The 18,618-nt window shown below is 48.5% G+C and overlaps 2 protein-coding genes across 7 annotated transcripts; both read left to right on the top strand.

Annotated features, from left to right (window-relative positions):
- The first annotated feature begins 261 nt into the window (after positions 1-261).
- Positions 262-1,218, top strand: LOC121600509 (ninjurin-1-like). 2 transcript variants are annotated; one of them, XM_041929169.1, is made up of 3 exons: positions 262-365; positions 464-893; positions 972-1,218. In XM_041929169.1, the coding sequence occupies exons 2-3, from the start codon at positions 474-476 to the stop codon at positions 1,071-1,073; spliced, it is 522 nt and encodes a 173-aa protein (XP_041785103.1). In that variant the 5' UTR covers positions 262-365; positions 464-473; the 3' UTR covers positions 1,074-1,218. The 2 variants fall into 2 exon arrangements, with proteins under 2 accessions (XP_041785103.1, XP_041785104.1); XM_041929170.1 differs by lacking the exon at positions 262-365 and having other exon boundaries at positions 372-893.
- A 658-nt stretch (positions 1,219-1,876) lies between these two features.
- LOC121600506 (1-acylglycerol-3-phosphate O-acyltransferase Pnpla3-like) lies at positions 1,877-18,488 on the top strand. 5 transcript variants are annotated; one of them, XM_041929163.1, is made up of 10 exons: positions 1,877-2,142; positions 4,253-4,915; positions 12,647-12,879; positions 12,960-13,612; positions 14,474-14,542; positions 14,800-14,905; positions 14,980-15,122; positions 15,209-15,359; positions 15,470-15,590; positions 16,481-18,488. In XM_041929163.1, exons 2-10 carry the CDS (start codon positions 4,756-4,758, stop codon positions 16,813-16,815), a joined length of 1,971 nt encoding a protein of 656 aa, XP_041785097.1. In that variant the 5' UTR covers positions 1,877-2,142; positions 4,253-4,755; the 3' UTR covers positions 16,816-18,488. The 5 variants fall into 5 exon arrangements, with proteins under 5 accessions (XP_041785097.1, XP_041785098.1, XP_041785100.1 ...); XM_041929164.1 differs by having other exon boundaries at positions 1,901-1,964; XM_041929166.1 differs by lacking the exon at positions 1,877-2,142 and adding an exon at positions 3,808-4,027 and having other exon boundaries at positions 15,470-15,646; positions 16,481-16,595.
- The last annotated feature ends 130 nt before the right edge of the window (positions 18,489-18,618 follow it).

Here is an 18,618-nt window from a genome sequence, read left to right as displayed (position 1 = left end):
CCATATCAGAAGATACATATGCAAAATTTGCAAGATAAATATCATGTGTAAACATATACATTCTTAATTCAGTCGAATCAAATCGGGCACTGGCCACGATGACTCATGGTATGTATTGGCTGAGAAAAGAATGATACACACATACGGCTTATGTTTAAGAGTATGATTAATAAAAAAAACACATAAGTTTAACTAGACTTAGGTAGATCAACATATCATTTTTGATAATTGAATCCAATGGATCATTCGTTACTCGTACGTGTCTTGAACGTGACACAGTTATTCAGTTGTGTCGCTAACGTAAAAGGAGCTAGGTGCAGTCACGTTTTGTGCTAGTCGCAAAAGGCATCATTTATAAGATTTAGGTAAAGTTGGTGAAAGTGGTTGAGTGCGAAGCAATCCAATGTGAAGGTCGGAGGCATATCTAGTATTGATAAACCATATTCGAAACACTATTCAACAGAATATTCGTAATGGATCAGATAATCGAAAATCCAATGGAAGAGGCGATCGAAATCGTCGAAAAAATGGACGAGCCTAATGTACTCGCAGCAGACGCAATCGATGCGTGTGCAAGTCCAACAGACGTTAAGATAACTGTATGCGTACAAAAAGGAGATATTCCGTTGGAATCACTTGGCACTTCAGACGAACAGGATTCAACGTCTGATCATGAAGATACAACAACATCCGCCTCACCGAAGCGTCGTCATCTGCCGAAAGGCATCGTGTCCAGCGCGCTGGACATCTCCCTGCTGACGGCCAATGCTAACCAGTTGCGTCTTCTGCTAACGTACAATGAAAAGTCTAGAACATATTTTGTGTGCATCTCCTTGGTCATTATCTCGCTTGTGATGGAGGTCATGCAGGGGATGGGTGTCATCATCATGAAGGTGTGTACCATTTTATGCATTTGGTTTGTGGACAATTATTAGGATTCTAATCTTTGTCAACATTTTGTTTTTCTTTAGAGCTATCCAAAGATTGTACCAAGGATGGGCATAGCCATATCAATCCTTGTTGCTGTCATAACGGTCGTCAACGTACTGCTAGCAGCTTTACTTCAAGTATAAACCAAAGAAATGAATACAGTCGGTTCTTTCATATCACAACGTGCTATCAATATGTACCAAGGAAATAGTGAGTTCGCTCTCGAAAGATATGGTATATGATGGGTGTTGAAAATGATGAATAAAAATGATGTATAAAAAAAACGTTCTGAAAACAGAAACAAAAAACGGTTAGTTAGTCATTTATGCGGGGGAGGGAACGGCTGATTCTAGGCCTTGAACCCATGACGGGCAGGTTATTGAGTCGTGCGAGTTGACGACTGTACCAAGTTATACGCTGTACCATGTAGCGACAATTTAAATTCCAATTGACGATATCAATGCAACCGACAACTTAAAACAGTGTTCGCCCTAAAGTATGCAATCCATAGTACAATCGTGTTCTAAACTAATTGCAGAACTTGATGACGCATCGAGCACAACACACACACACATACAGGTAATTATTCGGTGCTTTGTTCTACATTCAAGACCGTTTTGCTGATGGATTCGATTTCGATAGAACAGTTTGAAACAACTCCTTCATAACGAAAAACGTCAAACGAATCTGTTGAAATTCGTCATTTGTTCTAATTTCCAACGGTCATTTCAAAACATTGTTCGGTTGATCCGTGCCCGAAAGAGCCAACAGCACACATCCCGTGTCCCCCGCCAACCGTCAGCGGCAGCAACCACGGTCGAACAAAAACTCCACCGTGTAAACACGGGCGCCCGTTTTCCCCTCCGGCCCGATACCGAACGACCGAGCCCTTCTCCGCCTGCGGTGCGTGCTTGCTCAACGCCGCGTTCTCATATCGTAGCAAACAGTTGGACAGAACGGGTCGGCCGAGAGCGAGCTCGCGTAGAGAAAACAAAAAACAACACTGGGTGTGTCGTCGTCGGTGTGTGTATAGAGTACGTGCGCTAAACAGAGGAACCATCTACCAAGCCGTAGAAAGAGCGTAGTGCCATTTTTTTTGATTATCTTGTTTGTTTCAATTATACACTGCCGGGTGATTATACTACTACTACACGTGATGTGCGAACGACGGGTTCACGATCAAGGATAGCTTCTTTCAGTGTGTGCAAACAAGTACGTATACGATGTGGTTGCGGTGTGGTGCAAGCCGAGGTTGTCATTGTTTGCGAATCGTTTAATTGTCATCTCTTATCAAAAGGGGGGGGGGAGAATTAGAACAGCACGCACTGTGGCAGGGCTGGCCACACACACACTGTAGCTCGGACAATACCAAGGTATAGCACACACCTTGTAATTGCGCTGTGTAAAGGTGCGTGGAGTAGAAGCAGAAGAAGAGCTAACAAAACGCCCGATGGAAGATTTTTTGCGGCGGTACAAATTAATGCGTGTGTGTGTGCGAGAGGTTGTAAAATAAAATCGGCCACAGCCGTGTGTGGCGGCGGCCGCCGTCAAAAGGCGAAACGGTTTGCAAACGGAAAAGCAAAAGGAAAGAGAGAGAGAGAGAGCGCGCACGAGGCGAGCGAAAAGGCGAGCAAGAAGAAAACGTCCGTTACAAAAAGGATAACGCTGCTTACACATCCTGCGTGCACACGTGCGTGGCGTGCGGTAGAAAGAGAAGCTCTTACAACGGCGCGGCATGTTGCAAAGAGAGAGAGAGAGAAGAGCACAGATACAGTACAGTGCGCGCCGTTTTTTGTTTTCGCCCGCCGCTGTAACGATTTTTGAGCAATTTTACACCCCGCCCCGGATGGACTCCCGGAGTCAGTAGGAGAGGGGTGTGTGCGTGGAAAGTTTCCTGTGTCCGGAAGCAGGTAAAGGAGGAAAACGGCCTCGGCACGCCAAATACGCTTTTTCGGTTGCCATGGAAACGGGGCCCCTCGGCCGACCCGCTTTCGCGTACGTGCGCGTTAGAAGGTGTGCAGAAGCGGGTCAGGTGTGTGTGCGTGTGTGTGTGTGTGTGTGTGTGTTTGCGGAGTTTGCTTTGTGATGCTTCTTTGGAATTCCGAAAACGAAAAAGGCGCGCATACTGTGCTGTCTCTGTGTGGAATGTGATTATTGCAGCCAATGCAACAGCTGTTTGCAGCTCCATGTGTGTGCGTGTGTGCATGGTTTGCATGTTCCGTTGCACTTTACATGGTCACGCCACCTTCTTCAATTTCCCTCTCTCTTCGCCTTTTAAAAACGCTGATAAGCAATGCGCTGCTGGTGTGTGTGTGTGTGAGTTTCCCGAAGGCAACCTGTTACACTCGTGCCCGCAAGCAAGCAAAAAAACGCAACTTTCAAGCTGAATTGAAGCCCTCTCACGAAGGGCTTTTGTTTACATCACACACCCACACACAGCGCCCTGGAACGCAACGAAAACTGCATACATACAGCAAAAAAAAATCTGGAAAGAGAGAGAGAGAGCGAGAAAAAGAGCAAATTCACGCAATAGAAAGCAAGAAGAAGAAAAAGTCTCCACGGGCTCTCCCCCCGGGCCACGCGAGAGTCGTACGATGATGGTGATGTCAATCACACTTCCAACCGGCCCCACAATCAGTATACGGACTCTCTCTCTCTCTCTCTCTCTCTCTCTCTCTCTCTCTCTCTCTCTCTCTCTCTCTCCTCTCTCTCTCTCTCTCTCTCTCTCTCCCTCTTTTCCATGCTTGTGTGTGTGTTGGTACGATTGACCGCAAAGTAAACCAACGGGGGGAGAAGGGGGGGGGGGGGCGATAGGCGGTCGGTCCAGCAAGGGGTGAAATACGGTCGGGTAGGTGGTATAAAACCGCGACCCCAGCTAGCGGTCAGCTTTCAGTCTACTTCCGGACGAGCGCGAGTACGTACACGGCACAGCACAGCACGCTCGCACGTTCGAAACCGCTTTCCAGCCGTGTTTGACCCCCCTTTTTACGGCCTTTTTTACACTAATTCACCAATTCAAGTGATTGGTAGCGATCTAAACGGTGGCGAAGGTTTTTTGGTGTTTGGAGCACAAATCATCAATCCCCCGCTGCACACGGTACGGAACGACCTTTCCCGCGCAGCAACCGCGGTTTTAGCGTGTTTCCCTTTCAAACATTTTCCACCGTCCAAGCAGGCCAAGGGGTTTGTTTGTTTACTGCTCTCCCCCGTGTGTTGAATGTGTGTGAAGGGAAAGAGCTGCAGCACAGAATCCCCTTTCCCCTGCCCTGGTATTCTAAACTAATTTTCCGCCTTTTTTTCTTCTCTTTCTGTCTCGTTTTAGGGCCGACAGAATGTAAATCATTTCACCGACATCGGAAAAACAAGGACAAGGTTTCGTTTCAGTGCGTGAGGGTGTGTGTGTGTGTGGTTGATTGTGAAGTGAAAGAAAATAGCTGAACAAAACACACCCCCACAAGGACGTGAGCGATCATTCACATTCCGAGCGTCAAGTGCAGCGAAAAATAATCATCTTTAAACGGAAATATTCCATTCCAACAGGAGTGTGGTTTGAGGGGGTTGAGGTGTGCCGTAAATACTACTTGTGGGCCGTGTGTCACGTGTGAACCCCGAAGTAGACAACGAACGCAGTCTCTGTGTGTGTGTGTGTAGTGCGCGGAGTGTTTATAAAGTTTTAAAGCTACAAAGCAGCATTTGTTTTGTTGGGTAAAGCCTTAGAAGAAGAAAAAACAAGTAAAAAAAAAAGGATAGATTTTCTTGGTGATTGTGGTAGGAGGAAACCAGCAAAAGCAACGCCAGCGACAACAAATTTCGCAACCACCAAAGATGAATCTATCGTTCGCCGGGTGCGGATTCCTCGGCATCTACCATGTCGGTGTGGCGGTGGCGTTCAAGAAGTACGCGCCGCATCTGCTGCTGCACCGGATCAGCGGTGCATCGGCCGGTGCCCTCGCCGCCTGCTGTCTGCTCTGCGACATGCCGCTGGGTAAGTTGCAGTACCCGTGTTGCTGCCGAGCGCCGAATCCTTACAAAATCCTTTACAGCTTAGCAGGCCGCCCCAAAAACTGGGAGGGAAAGAGGAGCACGTGCAAACGTGAGGCATGAGCGGTTTCGGTGGCATTGACGTGATGGGAAATTAAGGGTAATTAAAGCCACACCAAAAAGAAGAGGTACCCATGGAGCAGGTAGTGTGTGTGTGTCGGTGTCAATGTCCAGTTTGTTGTTCAGGTGCATTAAAATCTGCTTAACAACTTCTTCTACCCCTTAATAATTGTCCTCATTAATGAAGGCGTTTTTTCTTCTTCTTCTCCGCACCACTTGTAGGAGCGGAAAAGTACTGAAGGTGTGGAGGGTTAGAAGCCGGAGAGACAGCGATTATGAGCCCCGTCTGCCGTCACTGAAAGCCCGGGGCAGACTCACAAAGAAAATGGGGATGTGCCCGTTGGCTGGCAACGACCTTTTTGATGCGTTTTGATGCACTGACAATGCAATTTTTGTTTGAAGTTGGCGGCACGCTATGTCAAGAGCTTCAGGCCGTACAGGCGTCAAAGTCCGGGTCTGTTTGCCCATGCCTCATCACCCCTTTCCACTCCCGGGCGCTGAGCGATAGAAGTCCAAACAGTCAATCTCTATCGATCTCTAGCAGCAGCAGCAGCAACAGCACAATCGCTGGTTTGTTTAGCCTCGAAACACGTGTCCCGGGCGTCGATGCTTCCCGGAAGGCGGCTTTAGTGGGAAGGGGAAGATTATTCGTCACCAGACAGTGGCGTGTATGTTAACGCGCGCGCTGAGAAGCCTTTCAAGCTGGCCTTTGGACCGAAATCCCCGCTCCAAACAATAAGGGCGCGCACTGAGTTGCTGCCGCCATGAATTAAGCCGCGCGGAAGAAAGATCCCGGAGAGCCACACAGCACGATGAGTCGCGCCGTTGAAAGTGCAAGTTCTTTGTCTTGGGAACGCGGGTGGGCGCCCGTTGCATCTGAACCCGGACCGGTCCAAATCGGCGGCGATCCTGCTTATCAATACCGCCGCGAAACGAAAAGGGGGAGGGGGTTTGGGATGAAATTTAATCCATTTTTAATCAATTCGGAAACTTGGGAAAGATAAGCGTCTCGCGGTTCACGGCTGACGTCGCGTGCCGTAATCCTTATCGGCATTTCAACACAAACCCTTCGTCCCAACAAACACACGCACACACACACACGGAACTAAGACAAAGCGATGAGATCACTAGGCTTTGGAGAGGTGGTGGAGGGATTTTCGAAACAAAACGAACAGAAAAAAGCCCACCAATGCCCTTTGGACACGTCCCGGGCTTGATCAGGTGTGTGTGTGTGTCTGTGTGTGGGCGTGTAGGGGAACTTATGCGCTTCGAGAAGGAAATATAGACATCGTTATCAGAGTACCCCTTCCCTGCCTCCTCTCTTATCGATGACGCTGGGCCGGCTGCTAAGCGGGTTTTGTGCGTTGTTGAATTGAACCACAGCCCGTGACAATGTTGATGAGGATGAAGCCGAAGAAATGCGATTTTGGGCAGTGATTGAAAATGAATTAACGCATCGCATAATCGAAACCCCCCCCTCCCCCTCCCAACCAAACCTCCTCAGTAACCTTGAAATGCTTACTGCGCATTAGAATTCGGGCGCCAGAAATCAAGTACCACCGGCGGTCGTGTCGCAAGCAAAAGGGACCGAGCGAAGGGGTGTACCGAGTTGATTATGACGCAAAACGCAACGCGACTGATGCGGGACTGTTGGACGTTTAATGGACACAGCGCACTGTGTGTGTGTGTGCTGGAGTACGGAGTTGCCTAGTTTGCCATTCCTTCACTAGAGCGAACCTCTCGGTGCAATTAATATAAGGCTGCTGGGGGGGTTATCAGCAATGAACCGGGCAATGTTGTACGTACGTGATTCGATGGAGAGCAGGGACGCAATAGATCTTTTGCCCCCCCCCCCCACCCCCCTCTTTAAATGGGTTTTGGGTGGAATGTTTTCGACCTTTGGGAGCATCTTTTCCCACCCGCCGAGCGTTTTTACCTCGGCAAATCCTTAGGCAATTGTTGCGGCGCGTTTATTTGGGTTATTGAACCGCGCGGCGGCGTGCATTTGCTTCCGCACATTATCATCTCGTTCGCGTAATCGGCCTGTCCAAAGCAAAAGAACGGCCGAGGAGGGAACCGCATTTGGTTGGCCAATGTGTGTGTGTGTGTGGTGTATTGTTGCTCTGTTTGTTGCCGTTCGGCCAGCAGTCTTTCCGAGGCGTCTCAGTTTGTTATGCTACTCTTTGCTTGCTTACCGCGCTGTATGGTGACACAGTTTTAATCGGGCAAGAGACAAAGCACAACACAGAAATTAGGTCTCCGTAGCGACAACTCAATTGCCAGCCAGCAATGTGGAATTAATTAAACGCAACCTGCTCGCTGCTAGGTCAGTTCTAGAAGCGTTTACGCAAGGGAAGGCGTCGTGGAAGGCCGAAAATATGTCTAAATGATTCAATTGTCGCGATTTACGCGATCGTGTGTGTGTTGCCTCATGTCCACGTGAGAGTCGAGATCATCGTGTACGATCGGCTAACAAATGCAGTTACGGTTGCATTGAGCCATACCAGTCATAAAGGCTGTTTTGTTGTTGTTGTTGTTGTTGCCGGCCGCATGAAACGCTCACGAAACACTTTCCCTTGTGACGGTGGTATCACACACTTGTGCCTACTTCGCCTTTTTGTCTAGCCTAGCTGTATATGATGATGCAGCATGGCGAGGGCGAGAGATGATGGCATCGGACGGACGCGTTTGCCCAATACGGCAACAAGATTGCGTGTGAGTGCTGTGGCCCTTTCACTTGTCTCGATGGAACAATTTCAGCTCACTCACGTGCAGATGTCGGTGCCTCCATCATCATCCGCCTGGCACATGGCCGCAAGCATGCTCAATTTGGCGAAAATTGCGCCAACGCGACGCACATTTTTCGCACAAGGTCAAAACCACGTGCTCTATTCGCTCTGTCTCTCTCTGGTGCGGGTGAGCGGACAAGATTGTTGTAAACAAGTTGTTTTGGTACCACGCGCTTTGCGCCTTTCTTTCGCATTGGTGTGGCAGTGGAAGCCATAGAGAGAGATAGAGTGGGAAGGAGATTAACAACGACGAAGGGCAGCATTGCGGTTGAGGTCATACGCATGGTGACATTGCGTGAGTGCTATTTATAAAGACAGTTCTCGTTGATACTGAACCCATACTGGTGCTGCAACTGATACTGAATCTATTCCGGTCCTTGAATTCATGCTGAACCCATACCGATCCTGGAACTTATCATGAACCCATACCGGTTCTGGAATTGATACTGATACCATATCGGTCCCGAAACTGATATTGAGCTTCTACCGCTCCTGAAAAAGCTCCCAGTTTGATTCCTTTCTGGAAACTGTACCTGGATCTGTTTCGGATTCGAAATTAAACATGAACCTGGTTCGAATCTGAAACTGATAGTGAACCCATTCTGGTCCTGGAACCGTTCATGAACGTGTACCAGTCTCGAAACTGATGTTGAACCTATACCGGTCCAGGAACTGATACTGTATCCGTACCAGTCCGAAAATCGACACTGAGCCCATATCGGTCCTGAAACTGATCATGACCTCCTACCGGTCCAGGAACCGTTCATGAACCTGTATCAGTCTCGAAACTGATATTGAACCAATACCGGTCCAGGAACTGATCTCGAACCCATACCGATCCTGGAACCTATTATGAACCCATACCGCTTCTGAAATAGCTCCAGGTTTAATTCCTTTCCTCGAACTGTACCTGGACCTGTTCCGGATTCGAAACGAAACATGAACCTGGTCCGGGTCTGGATACAGTACAGTTTCTGTTATGATCTATTAACAGATTCCGCTAGTGGACAAACCATACCCGACAGTACATGTGTAGCCTAAGAGTTAGGAGTAGGAATTAAGCGTAGACTAGAGGTGTAAGAGTGCTCAAAAGATCCAATACCTCTGCAATTGTGTAAACAACAACAAGAATTAAGCGTAGGAATATTAGTTCTACTTGTACAGTGATTCCAGTGGTCGGCCACGTGACAGGAACCACGGTGGACTTTGCCCGTACCCCACGAGACAGATGAGTCAGTGTCCAATTACGACCAATTTTTGCAACAACGGACGACATGTGCCAGTACGCTCGTGCTGCTGCACGTTGCACTTCTATCACTAAGCACGCTAGCACGCTGCCTCTGTGGCCGAATGCAAACTTCCTGCTTGTCTCGACACGCTTCTTCCCCCCCCAAGACAAAGGCAAACCGGTGGAGAGAGAGAGGAGACCATCACCAAGCGTAATCGGCGTGCAACTTCACCGCCAACCCTATAAAAGCGCCTGGATCGGCCGTGTGTGACGCAAATTGATGGCATGATTTGTTGTTGCGTAGCTACAATAGAAAGCCAACCGACACACGCACACCACACCAGCAAAATGCAATGTTTATTAGAGGCAGCTGTTGTTGCTTCGCCTCTCTTAGTGCATCGCCTCATCGGCCTTACACCAGCGAACAGCCGGGGCGATAAGAAAGTGGGAGTGGGGACGCTGTCGATTGATCAATTCAATGTTGCTAACAATACATCCCGTACCACCCTTTGCTTGCTCAAACCTACTACCCACGAGTCATCGCTGTGATGTGGTGGTAGTGCCTTGGGATTTTGGCCGAGACAACAGCGCTCAACAGAGGCTCCGACTATTAGTGTGGTGTGCCCTTTATCAGGAGCTAGGCTATTGGTTGACCTGGAAAAACGTGTCGGCATCACAAAGAACCCACCAGCAGGCCAGCACTTAGTTAGCACACTAGTCTCAGCAACACAAAGTCGAGATAGTGTAGTGTGTCACGCGGGAAAGTAGTCGTACTAATCAAAGGGGATGATCATATTGGTCGAATGCTTTGCTGCTCCCAATATAGACACAATGGTAGTTTTGGTAGCAAAATAAAGCCATCCTGGCTGATCCTTATCAAACAGTAATCTGCAGCCTCTTCTCCATTGATGAAGTTGTTCCCTAAGGTTCCCCTGGGGGAATGGTGCTCCAAAATGTGACCTAATTGACTCCCGCCGACATCGTTTAGCGATTGTCTCGGTCGGACGAGCTGTGTAGTGGAATGATCCTACTGACCCCGACAGCAGCGCGACCCCCAGGGTCTCGCTGTGTGTTGTTATGACGCGATCGAAACTCGGATGATCCCAACGACACGTTATGCTGCTGGTGGTTGGTGAATTATGTTTCTTTCTTTCTTTTTTTCGTTTTTACTGAAGTTTGTTATGCTGTCCGCCGTTTCGTAACACTTTCCTTCCTGGCAAGAGAGCGCCGCAAGCTCACTATGCCGAGGGACTTGTTGGTTGGTGGTGGGCTGCTGATAAGAACTCCCCGCGCACACCGCATTGACGTCAACATTCGCATTGAAAACGCGGCAAACGCGATGGAGTTCGTGTTCCAAGTGCGCGTTGTTTGGGGTTTTCTGGTGAAGGACCACACGCTCTTTTTGTCTATTTAGTGTGATGTCTTATCTTGCCTAGAAAAGTATTCTTCAATTGTTTTGATTTCAAGGTTGCAGGTCATATTTCGATCTAATAAATAGGAATTTAGTTCGTTGTTTCATTTTTAATCTCTTGCAAAATAATGATTAGATTTGGCAAACGTCGCCAATGACCTTGAGGTGAGTTTTGGGTTTTATCACGCTTAATTGGCAAGAAAGTCGGAAGACTTGTTAATCCGCCCTTATGCCAAACTTCCATATAAACGCTCACGTTGATGACGTTAGTAGTTGATAGATTAGATTTAAAATAGCACCACCTGGGGGCCGCCACCTCCTCTATCACCACGATGAATGGGCGGGAAATTTTGCCAATTTTATTATTAGAAAAATAGCGAAAAACAAGTGCGCGATATTTACAAACATCAGAGAGCGAACCTTGCCGGAATTAGATCGTGCTCTGTGTTCAATTAAAAACATCCGCACTTTCCAAAACCAAACAACAACATCAACAAGCCAGTCTGATGCGCAATATTCCCCAGTCTTGGGATCTCCAAAAACTGCCAGCTCCTCCATCTCCCCTTTTCCGCGCGTAAGCCGGATACACAATTTCGGCCAATCTAAGGCAACCGTCTGACCCGCGTGCGTGCGCGACGCTCTGCGCACGACGCACGAAGGGCTCGTCCCGGGCGTGTTGTTGACACACGGTCCCCTCTAGGTCTAGAGTGTGACCTCGAGATTTTATCTTGTTCGTCGTGTCTCACCCCATCAGCGTGCCGCCCTCCACGCTTTAGTGTTTAACTGCGACGCAAAAAAAACAACTGACACCCGTTAACGAAACGGGAAGGGATTGGGGGTCTATTGAAAAATGCCAGTCGTGGAGACGGGCCTCCAAAAATCTAATCGTATTAAATTCCCGCCCGGGACACACATACAGAGAAGCACGTGTGCCCCATTCCCGTTACGGTATCTAGAAACTTCTCCAACACGCGCGCGCGCTCCACTGCCACTGTTGTGAAGGGTGTGTAGAGTGCGTACGGGCCCTTTTTTTGGTTGTATTTGTATGAGTCACGCCGCAGATGATGCGCCAAAGCGGGAAGGGAAGAAGCATGAAAAGGGAATGTAGGTGCGGGACGGTATGGCGTGATCGTTCGGCCCCAGCCACACAACAACAACAACAACGAACGGACGGCAGCTCCCGACGGTGTCGAAATCTATGCGCGCCGACTTATGTTGGGAAATATCCGCCACCACCAGCGCCTCTCGCAGCTCTCGCTCGAGCTCGGCCGGTTACGTCGGCCCTTTCTGTAGGGCGGGAAAGGGAACCGAAGGGAGCGTGTTGGTGGCAAAGACCCGGTTTTTTTTGTGCGTTAAAGCACGTTTGGCCGATGAGTTGGTGGTGGTGGGTTGGTGATTTTCGCCTCTTTTTTGGAGGCCCGTCCAGTCGACTGCACCGCGCGCTGATGAAGGGGATGCTGAGAGAGAGAGAGAGAGAGAGAGGTAAAAGGGCCTGAAAGAAACCTGAAGATGACGAACGAACGAAAAAAAGGTGTGTCTTGATGGTGGGTTGCATGACGTCGACAGAAACTTTCGAAAACAAAAGCGAGCAAACGGGAAAAGAAAGAAGAAAAAAACGGACTGGGCGATGCATTTGTGCTGCATTGGACAAAAAAAGGGTCTTTGTGAGAAGGTAGAAGGAGCCTGGGGCAAGCAAAAAACCCATTACCGGGAATTAGATGCGCTTTAATGCTACCGATCAGACGTCATTAAAGGTGCGCAATCAATTATCTTGCCCACTTGAAAACAGGAAGAATGTGTTGCGCGTCCTACTTGCTTCGGGGTCGAGATAACTTCATCCTGCTCTAAACCTAGCACTTGTTGCTTCTAGTGCTAAAGTCCACTGACTAGTAAACTATCAATTACACCTACTAACACGTTCTGCCGTGTGTGTGTGTGTGTATGGCACCGATTGCTTCTCGCCCGTGCTATAATTATTACGCGCTGCGAGATCGTGTGTCAGGTTCAAGTGGTTAACCTTGCGCTCAGTTGCGCAACGCTCGCGGGCTCTTGATTGCGCATGCGCTACCGGGGGGTCACACTATCCTGAAGTTATAGAGAGGGAAAAATCCAAAACCATCCCAAACTGTAAACTCTAATCCAAACTAATATAATAAACCCTTTTTTCCTTCATCTTTCCCCTGCCAGGTGAAATGACGTCAGACTTCTTCCGCGTTGTCAACGAGGCCCGGTCACACTCGCTCGGACCGTTCAGCCCGCGGTTCAACATACAGACCTGCCTGCTGGAGGGGCTGCAGAAGTTTCTGCCGCCGGATGCGCACGAGCGCGTCAACGGCAAGCTGCACATCTCGCTGACCCGCGTGTACGACGGCAAGAACGTGATCGTGTCGCAGTTCAACAGCCGGGAGGATCTACTGCAGGTAAGCGCTCATCCGCCCTTCCAAGAACTGTCTCTATTGTGCTCCTTTTGTGACCTTTTTTCTCGCCTTTTCCCCCCCAGGCTCTACTGTGTGCGTGTTTCATACCGGTGTTTTCGGGCCTGCTGCCGCCCCGCTTCCACGGCGTGCGCTACATGGACGGTGCGTTCTCCGACAATCTGCCCACGCTGGACGAGAACACGGTCACGGTCAGCCCGTTCTGTGGCGAGAGTGACATCTGCCCGCGCGACAACAGCTCGCAGATGTTTCACGTCAACTGGGCCAACACCAGCATCGAGCTGTCGAAGGAAAACATTAACCGGTTCGGGCGCATCCTCTTCCCGCCGAAGCCGGAAATACTGTCCTCGTTCTGTCAGCAGGGCTTCGACGATGCGCTCAACTTTCTGCACCGCAACAATCTGATCAGTTGTACGCGCTGTCTGGCCGTGCAGTCGACGTTCGTGGTCGCGGAGCAGCCGTCCGCCTGCCTGGAGGAGAAGATCCTGGAGGAGTACGATCCGGAGTGTAGCGAGTGCCAGGAGTGTACGCAGCATCGGAAGAATGCGCTCGTCGGCAGCATGCCGGACAATGTGCTGACCGTGTTCCAGACGTACATCGAGCAGGCGAACAAGGGTTTGATCAACTGGGTGTTTCGGCACCGGGGCGGCAAGCTGCTGACGGCCCTGTCCTTGCCGGCCATCCTGCCCGCCGACATTGTGTGTGCCACGCTGACGAAGTAAGTGTGCGCGCCGGTCGTTTGCTTCTTTTTTTTTTTTGCTTAAATACTTCCTCACTGCCAGTTGCACCCCAAAACGCCCCACCCCATTACCTTTGTGTGTCCATTTTTGTTTCGCGTCCCAATCAACCGATTGATGTCAAAAAGCTTTATCAATCGGTTAAGAAAAAAAACTGCATTTATGGCGTTTTTTATCACCAACACTCACGCTTTACAGCCTCTTCCGCATTACAGGAGTTTACAGGAGTTCTCATAGCTTAGGGGACACTTTTTTGACTCTTTCATATGTGAATTGAACTTAATGTAATGGGAATTGGACTCTATAGCATCCTTGTTGGACAAATCCAATAAGAATTTCCCAAATCCAATAATAGGCTGACCAAGAAGGTCCAATAGAGTCCAATTTTCATCATATGAAATTCGCTTCCCATAAGAAAGAGTCTAGGAAGCATCCCAAAACTATGAGAACCCCTGGAAACCCTGTATTACACCTCACCCACCCACCTCCAAAACACACACACACAAACACCGCTAAAGTAGTTGAAGTAGAATTCGTAACTAACCGCAAAACCGCCCTTCCCGTCTCTGGTCCTTTCCTCTCCTTCCTCAATCCCGCTAAATTATTCGCACCGTATTACTTAGTATCGTTGGTGGCATAATCGAGCAGCGACAGTTCCGCTACCAGGTGCTCGGCAATGTCGTCTGCCCGACAGAACGTCCAACAGTTGGGCACCACCAGCACCACCACCACCGGCACCACCAACAGCAGCACCACCGTACCAAATGTTGTAACCATTTTGTATGCTCCTCCTCTTCCTCCCCGTCTCGATCGATCGTTCCCCTTCCGTTTCCTCTCGACAGACTGGCAACGTTGGCCGTCCCCGATCGGATGCGCTTCCTGGCGCAGCTCGAGAACCGTCTAGCGTACCGGTAAGCGTAGGCCGGAGAAATGTTAACCTTTTTTTCGGCCCCTTAAAATTCGCAACCACGCGCTGTGTTTGTGTGCCTTTTGCCTGTGTGTCTTCGTCCTTCCCCATTTGTATATACTCCTTCCCTGTTTGTGTATTGGTGGTGGGCGTTCGGGTGTGTGCTGCCGTTGCTAAAGTGCTTTCAAGGCCTCTTCCTGGAAAACAGACAGCTGCCTGCAGATGTGTATGCTAACTATGCCCTTGTATCACCCCGTTTAGGCTGATGGGTGCCGCACCGTCGATAGGCAAACAGATCTGGGCGATGAGTGAGTTTGTGCTGAAGAACCTGAACACGATCCTGCTCCGGGTGCGACGGCGACAGAAGGTAAGGCGAAAAGGAAACTGTTTTGCACACGTGTCCGCTTGAACCGGGGGAGTTTGCGCTTTTTCTCTTTGCAGCAGCAGCAGCAGCAACTGACCGCGAACCTCCAATGCCAGATAGCGCTTACCGAGTACAACCAGAGCCAGCAGCAGCAGCAGCTGCAGCAGCACCATCAGCACAGCCATCGCAGTTCAATCATCGACATGCGAATGGAGGACGGGTAAGTGTCGTACGAGTACGAGGCTTTTTGAAAAGAAGTGACACATAAACTACTAACCGCTAAAACTCTTCCCCCCGTTTTCACAGCAAACCATTCGGCAAAGAAATTACCCCCAGCTACAGCTCCGCCGGGCATCATTCGGCGATGGGCGACCTCGATACGTTCGATCACATCCTGCAGGTGTCGTCGCACCACGACGCCATGTACGCTTACTACTATATGGACGAAGACAATAAGGTAATTGTTGCCGCGTGTTGTTTGGCGCGACGCTTCCTGCATTATAAGCGACGAACCCTTTTCTAACCTTTCCCATATATATCTCATCGAACGATCTCGTACGTACGCAGGTTAAGGTGACGGAGATATTCGACATGAGCGAAAGCGACAATCCTGCCCTGCAAACGGCCAACGAGCTCGAGGCGAACCAGCAGCTGGAGTTCGATACCGACTGGGAAACGACACAGCCAGGTACTGCTGCTGGGCGGAAGAAGCGTTATAGTTGGACGTCCACCATGGCACATTGTGTATGTCCTCCTCCCCCTCACCAAGTGTATCCCATCCCACATGTATCATTCGTTTGCTAATTGTGTAGTTTTGTTTGTTTTTGTAGGGAGATTGTTACAAAAAAAACTGTTTTACTCTTAGTATAGTACAAAATACCGAAGCGTCGTGTTGTTTGTGTTTAATGTGTTTAATTTCTTTTAAATTTTGCAGAACTTCTACTCCCCACTCGCGGTGTCTAAAGTAGTGTTGGGTAAATCTGATTCAGATTCATGAATCAGAATGAATCTTTGAATTTATTCAATTAATCTGAATCTGAAAGATTCATGAATCTCAAAACTTTCAATGAATTGAGCTTTTTATTCGTCTTTTTCTTCTTGGCGTAACAACCTACGTGGTCATGGCAGCCTATACAGGCTTTCGAGACTTCTTGGCAATACCACGCACCCGGATAGTTTGTACCTTGAAGATTCGTGAATATTTAAAGATTCATGAATCTTTGAAGATTCGATTCGTGATTCGAATCACTCATCACTGAAGATTCATATGAATAAATCTCAACGAAAGATTCATGAAACCCAACACTAGTCTAAAACACCCAAGAGTATTATCTTTTTTCTACTAACCACACACTGCACCAATGCACCTTCTAGTTCTATCACCAATTTCTATGTTGTGTATGTTATTTATGTTTTTTTTTTAATTGTAATGATTGTTGGGGCTTTTGGTAATTGAATGTAATTATTATATTATGGCATGTGTAATTAGTGCGGAAACAATTGAATTTTTTGTGGTTAACTTTGCTTGATTTGTTCTAATCCTCCGCCATTTTTTCACATTTTTTTTTTCTCGCCCAGATTTCCTCTACGCCAACTCGTACGGTGGTGACAATATAATTGACATCGAAGAGTTTATCGATCCCAGCGTCTTTATGAGCGGCAACCACCATCATCTCATGAGCGGCAATAACAACAACAACAACAACAACAATGGTACCAGCGGAGGCCCCAACACACTGTCCCAGTATCCGATCAACCCGTGGGAATGCTCGCAGGTCGAAATCGAGGAGCTGTCGGCGGACTTTAACGATCCCTCGCTCGAGCCGGAAGCGGACCAGCAGACGAGCCTGATGTCGGAGTCGGCCACCCTGCTGCTGAGCAAACCGCCCTCGTCCTACTCGATCGAGATGTAAATCGTTTGTCGGAGAGCCAGACTTTTTCTGATGGCATGAAACAGAAAACCCAAGCGGCGCGCGCGCCCGACGCGTGAATGGCGCAGGCAAAGTAGAATCGGGCGTGCCTTACCTACTACTAGTACTACTACAACAACTACTACTACTACTAACACTGCTGCTGCCGGCTCTCGTCTGGACGAGACAAAATGTGGGGCCGCTGGCACTCCCACGAAAGCAAAATCGTGCAACGGAAACGTGTTACCGGAATGATATTACCATTTAGTAGTGACCAAAGTTACCTTTTTTTGGGGTGGCGCAGTGGCCCCACCGCTCCCTTCCGTGCGTGCCTGCCATGGTGCGGTGGAGGCAGTAAGCTTCAAAAGCCAAAGCGTGACGCCAAGAGAGCAAACCGACCACCCCGCGTGTGCAATTGCTCATACACTCGATTGGCACGAGAGAGAGAGAGAGAGAGAGAAAGAGAGAGAGAAAGATACGCGGGACCAAAAGCGCGGAGACTTCTCACCATATCAAAAGACTTAGCAAACGTTTACATAGAGAGAAACACATACACTTACACGCCTACAGAGCGCGGATTAGTAGAGGAGCCACGTGTTTGGTAACGATAATAGCTGCAAGCGCTGAACTAGTAGGAAAGGTATTTTGCACGTAGGCAGGAACCTATCGTATTTTGCTGGTGACGGTCAGCTGAGGCTCAATCGATCCACGGCGTGTAGTGCGTTGTGTATGGAACCACCGGAAGCGTACCTAGAGTATTTTGTTGTATTTTTTGTGGAATCGAGCAAGCAGATTGTCTGAGGATGAGCTGCAAGCGCGGAAGATGGCATGATCAGACGATCGCGTAATAATGGTGCATAGCTAATTTTAATCCTTAGAGTTATTTTTTATTTTATCTCTCTTCTCTCTCTTACACACACTCTCTTTTTATCATTCAATCATTCTCTGTACAATATACCATTCTCCCTGCTGGTGTGGAGAATTTTTAAGTGTAAAAAATAATCGCAAAAAATCATACAAAAAAACACCAAGAGATAATAATTCGTACACAGCTTAAGACAGCTTGCAAAAGAGGCAACTTTTAACCGAGATGTGATTTATGGTGGTGTGTGCGTGTGTGTTATGGTTCTTTAGGTTAGCGCGAACGCGATCGATTAATTTATCATCCCTTCCCTCTTTCGCTCGAAACGCTTCTCCCCTTCCCACTCGTCGCCACCGAATGATATTAGACCAAGGGCTCGCAAGGGCGGGTAGGTGGTGTCGTTGTGAGGTGTGGTACAGCAGCGAGCGACAAAAGAACAAAACAAAACAAAAAACCGCGATTTTCACAAAAAGGCTGTGCAATAGAGAGAAGAAAAACAAAGCTGTTTTGTTTAAATTAATCGTGAAAAGGGGTTTGAGACGAGACGAAACGGAAGGGCGACAGAGTGTGGTAGTGTGCGCCAAAAAGGGAGGTAGTTGTGCTTTAAACTTTATGCTGGTGTGCTAGAAGGGTGGGGGTGTGCACTCTATTGCCATGAGGGAAGAGAAAGGATTTTTTTTTTGTTTTTTGGGTTTTAAAAAGGACCTCGTGAGTTAGATCAGAATCGGACAAGCAAGAAGGTGAAAGCAAGAACGACAAGAGAGAGAAACCATTATGTGTATTTTTACAAAAAAAAAAAAAAGATTTATATGTGTAAAATTAAACGATCCTTTTGTGTCCCACCCAGTTCCTAGCGCGAGGGAAAAATGTGACAGTTTGTTTATTTATATGTACGGTTGAAACTAAGTGCTAGGTGTATTTTGCGAAAATAAAGAAACGCCAAA

This window comes from Anopheles merus, chromosome 3L (genome assembly GCF_017562075.2).
Source record: "Anopheles merus strain MAF chromosome 3L, AmerM5.1, whole genome shotgun sequence".
Lineage (NCBI taxonomy): Eukaryota > Metazoa > Arthropoda > Insecta > Diptera > Culicidae > Anopheles > Anopheles merus.
The sequence above is the reverse complement of the archived record's forward strand: the minus strand, read 5'-3'. Positions and strand labels throughout refer to the sequence as shown.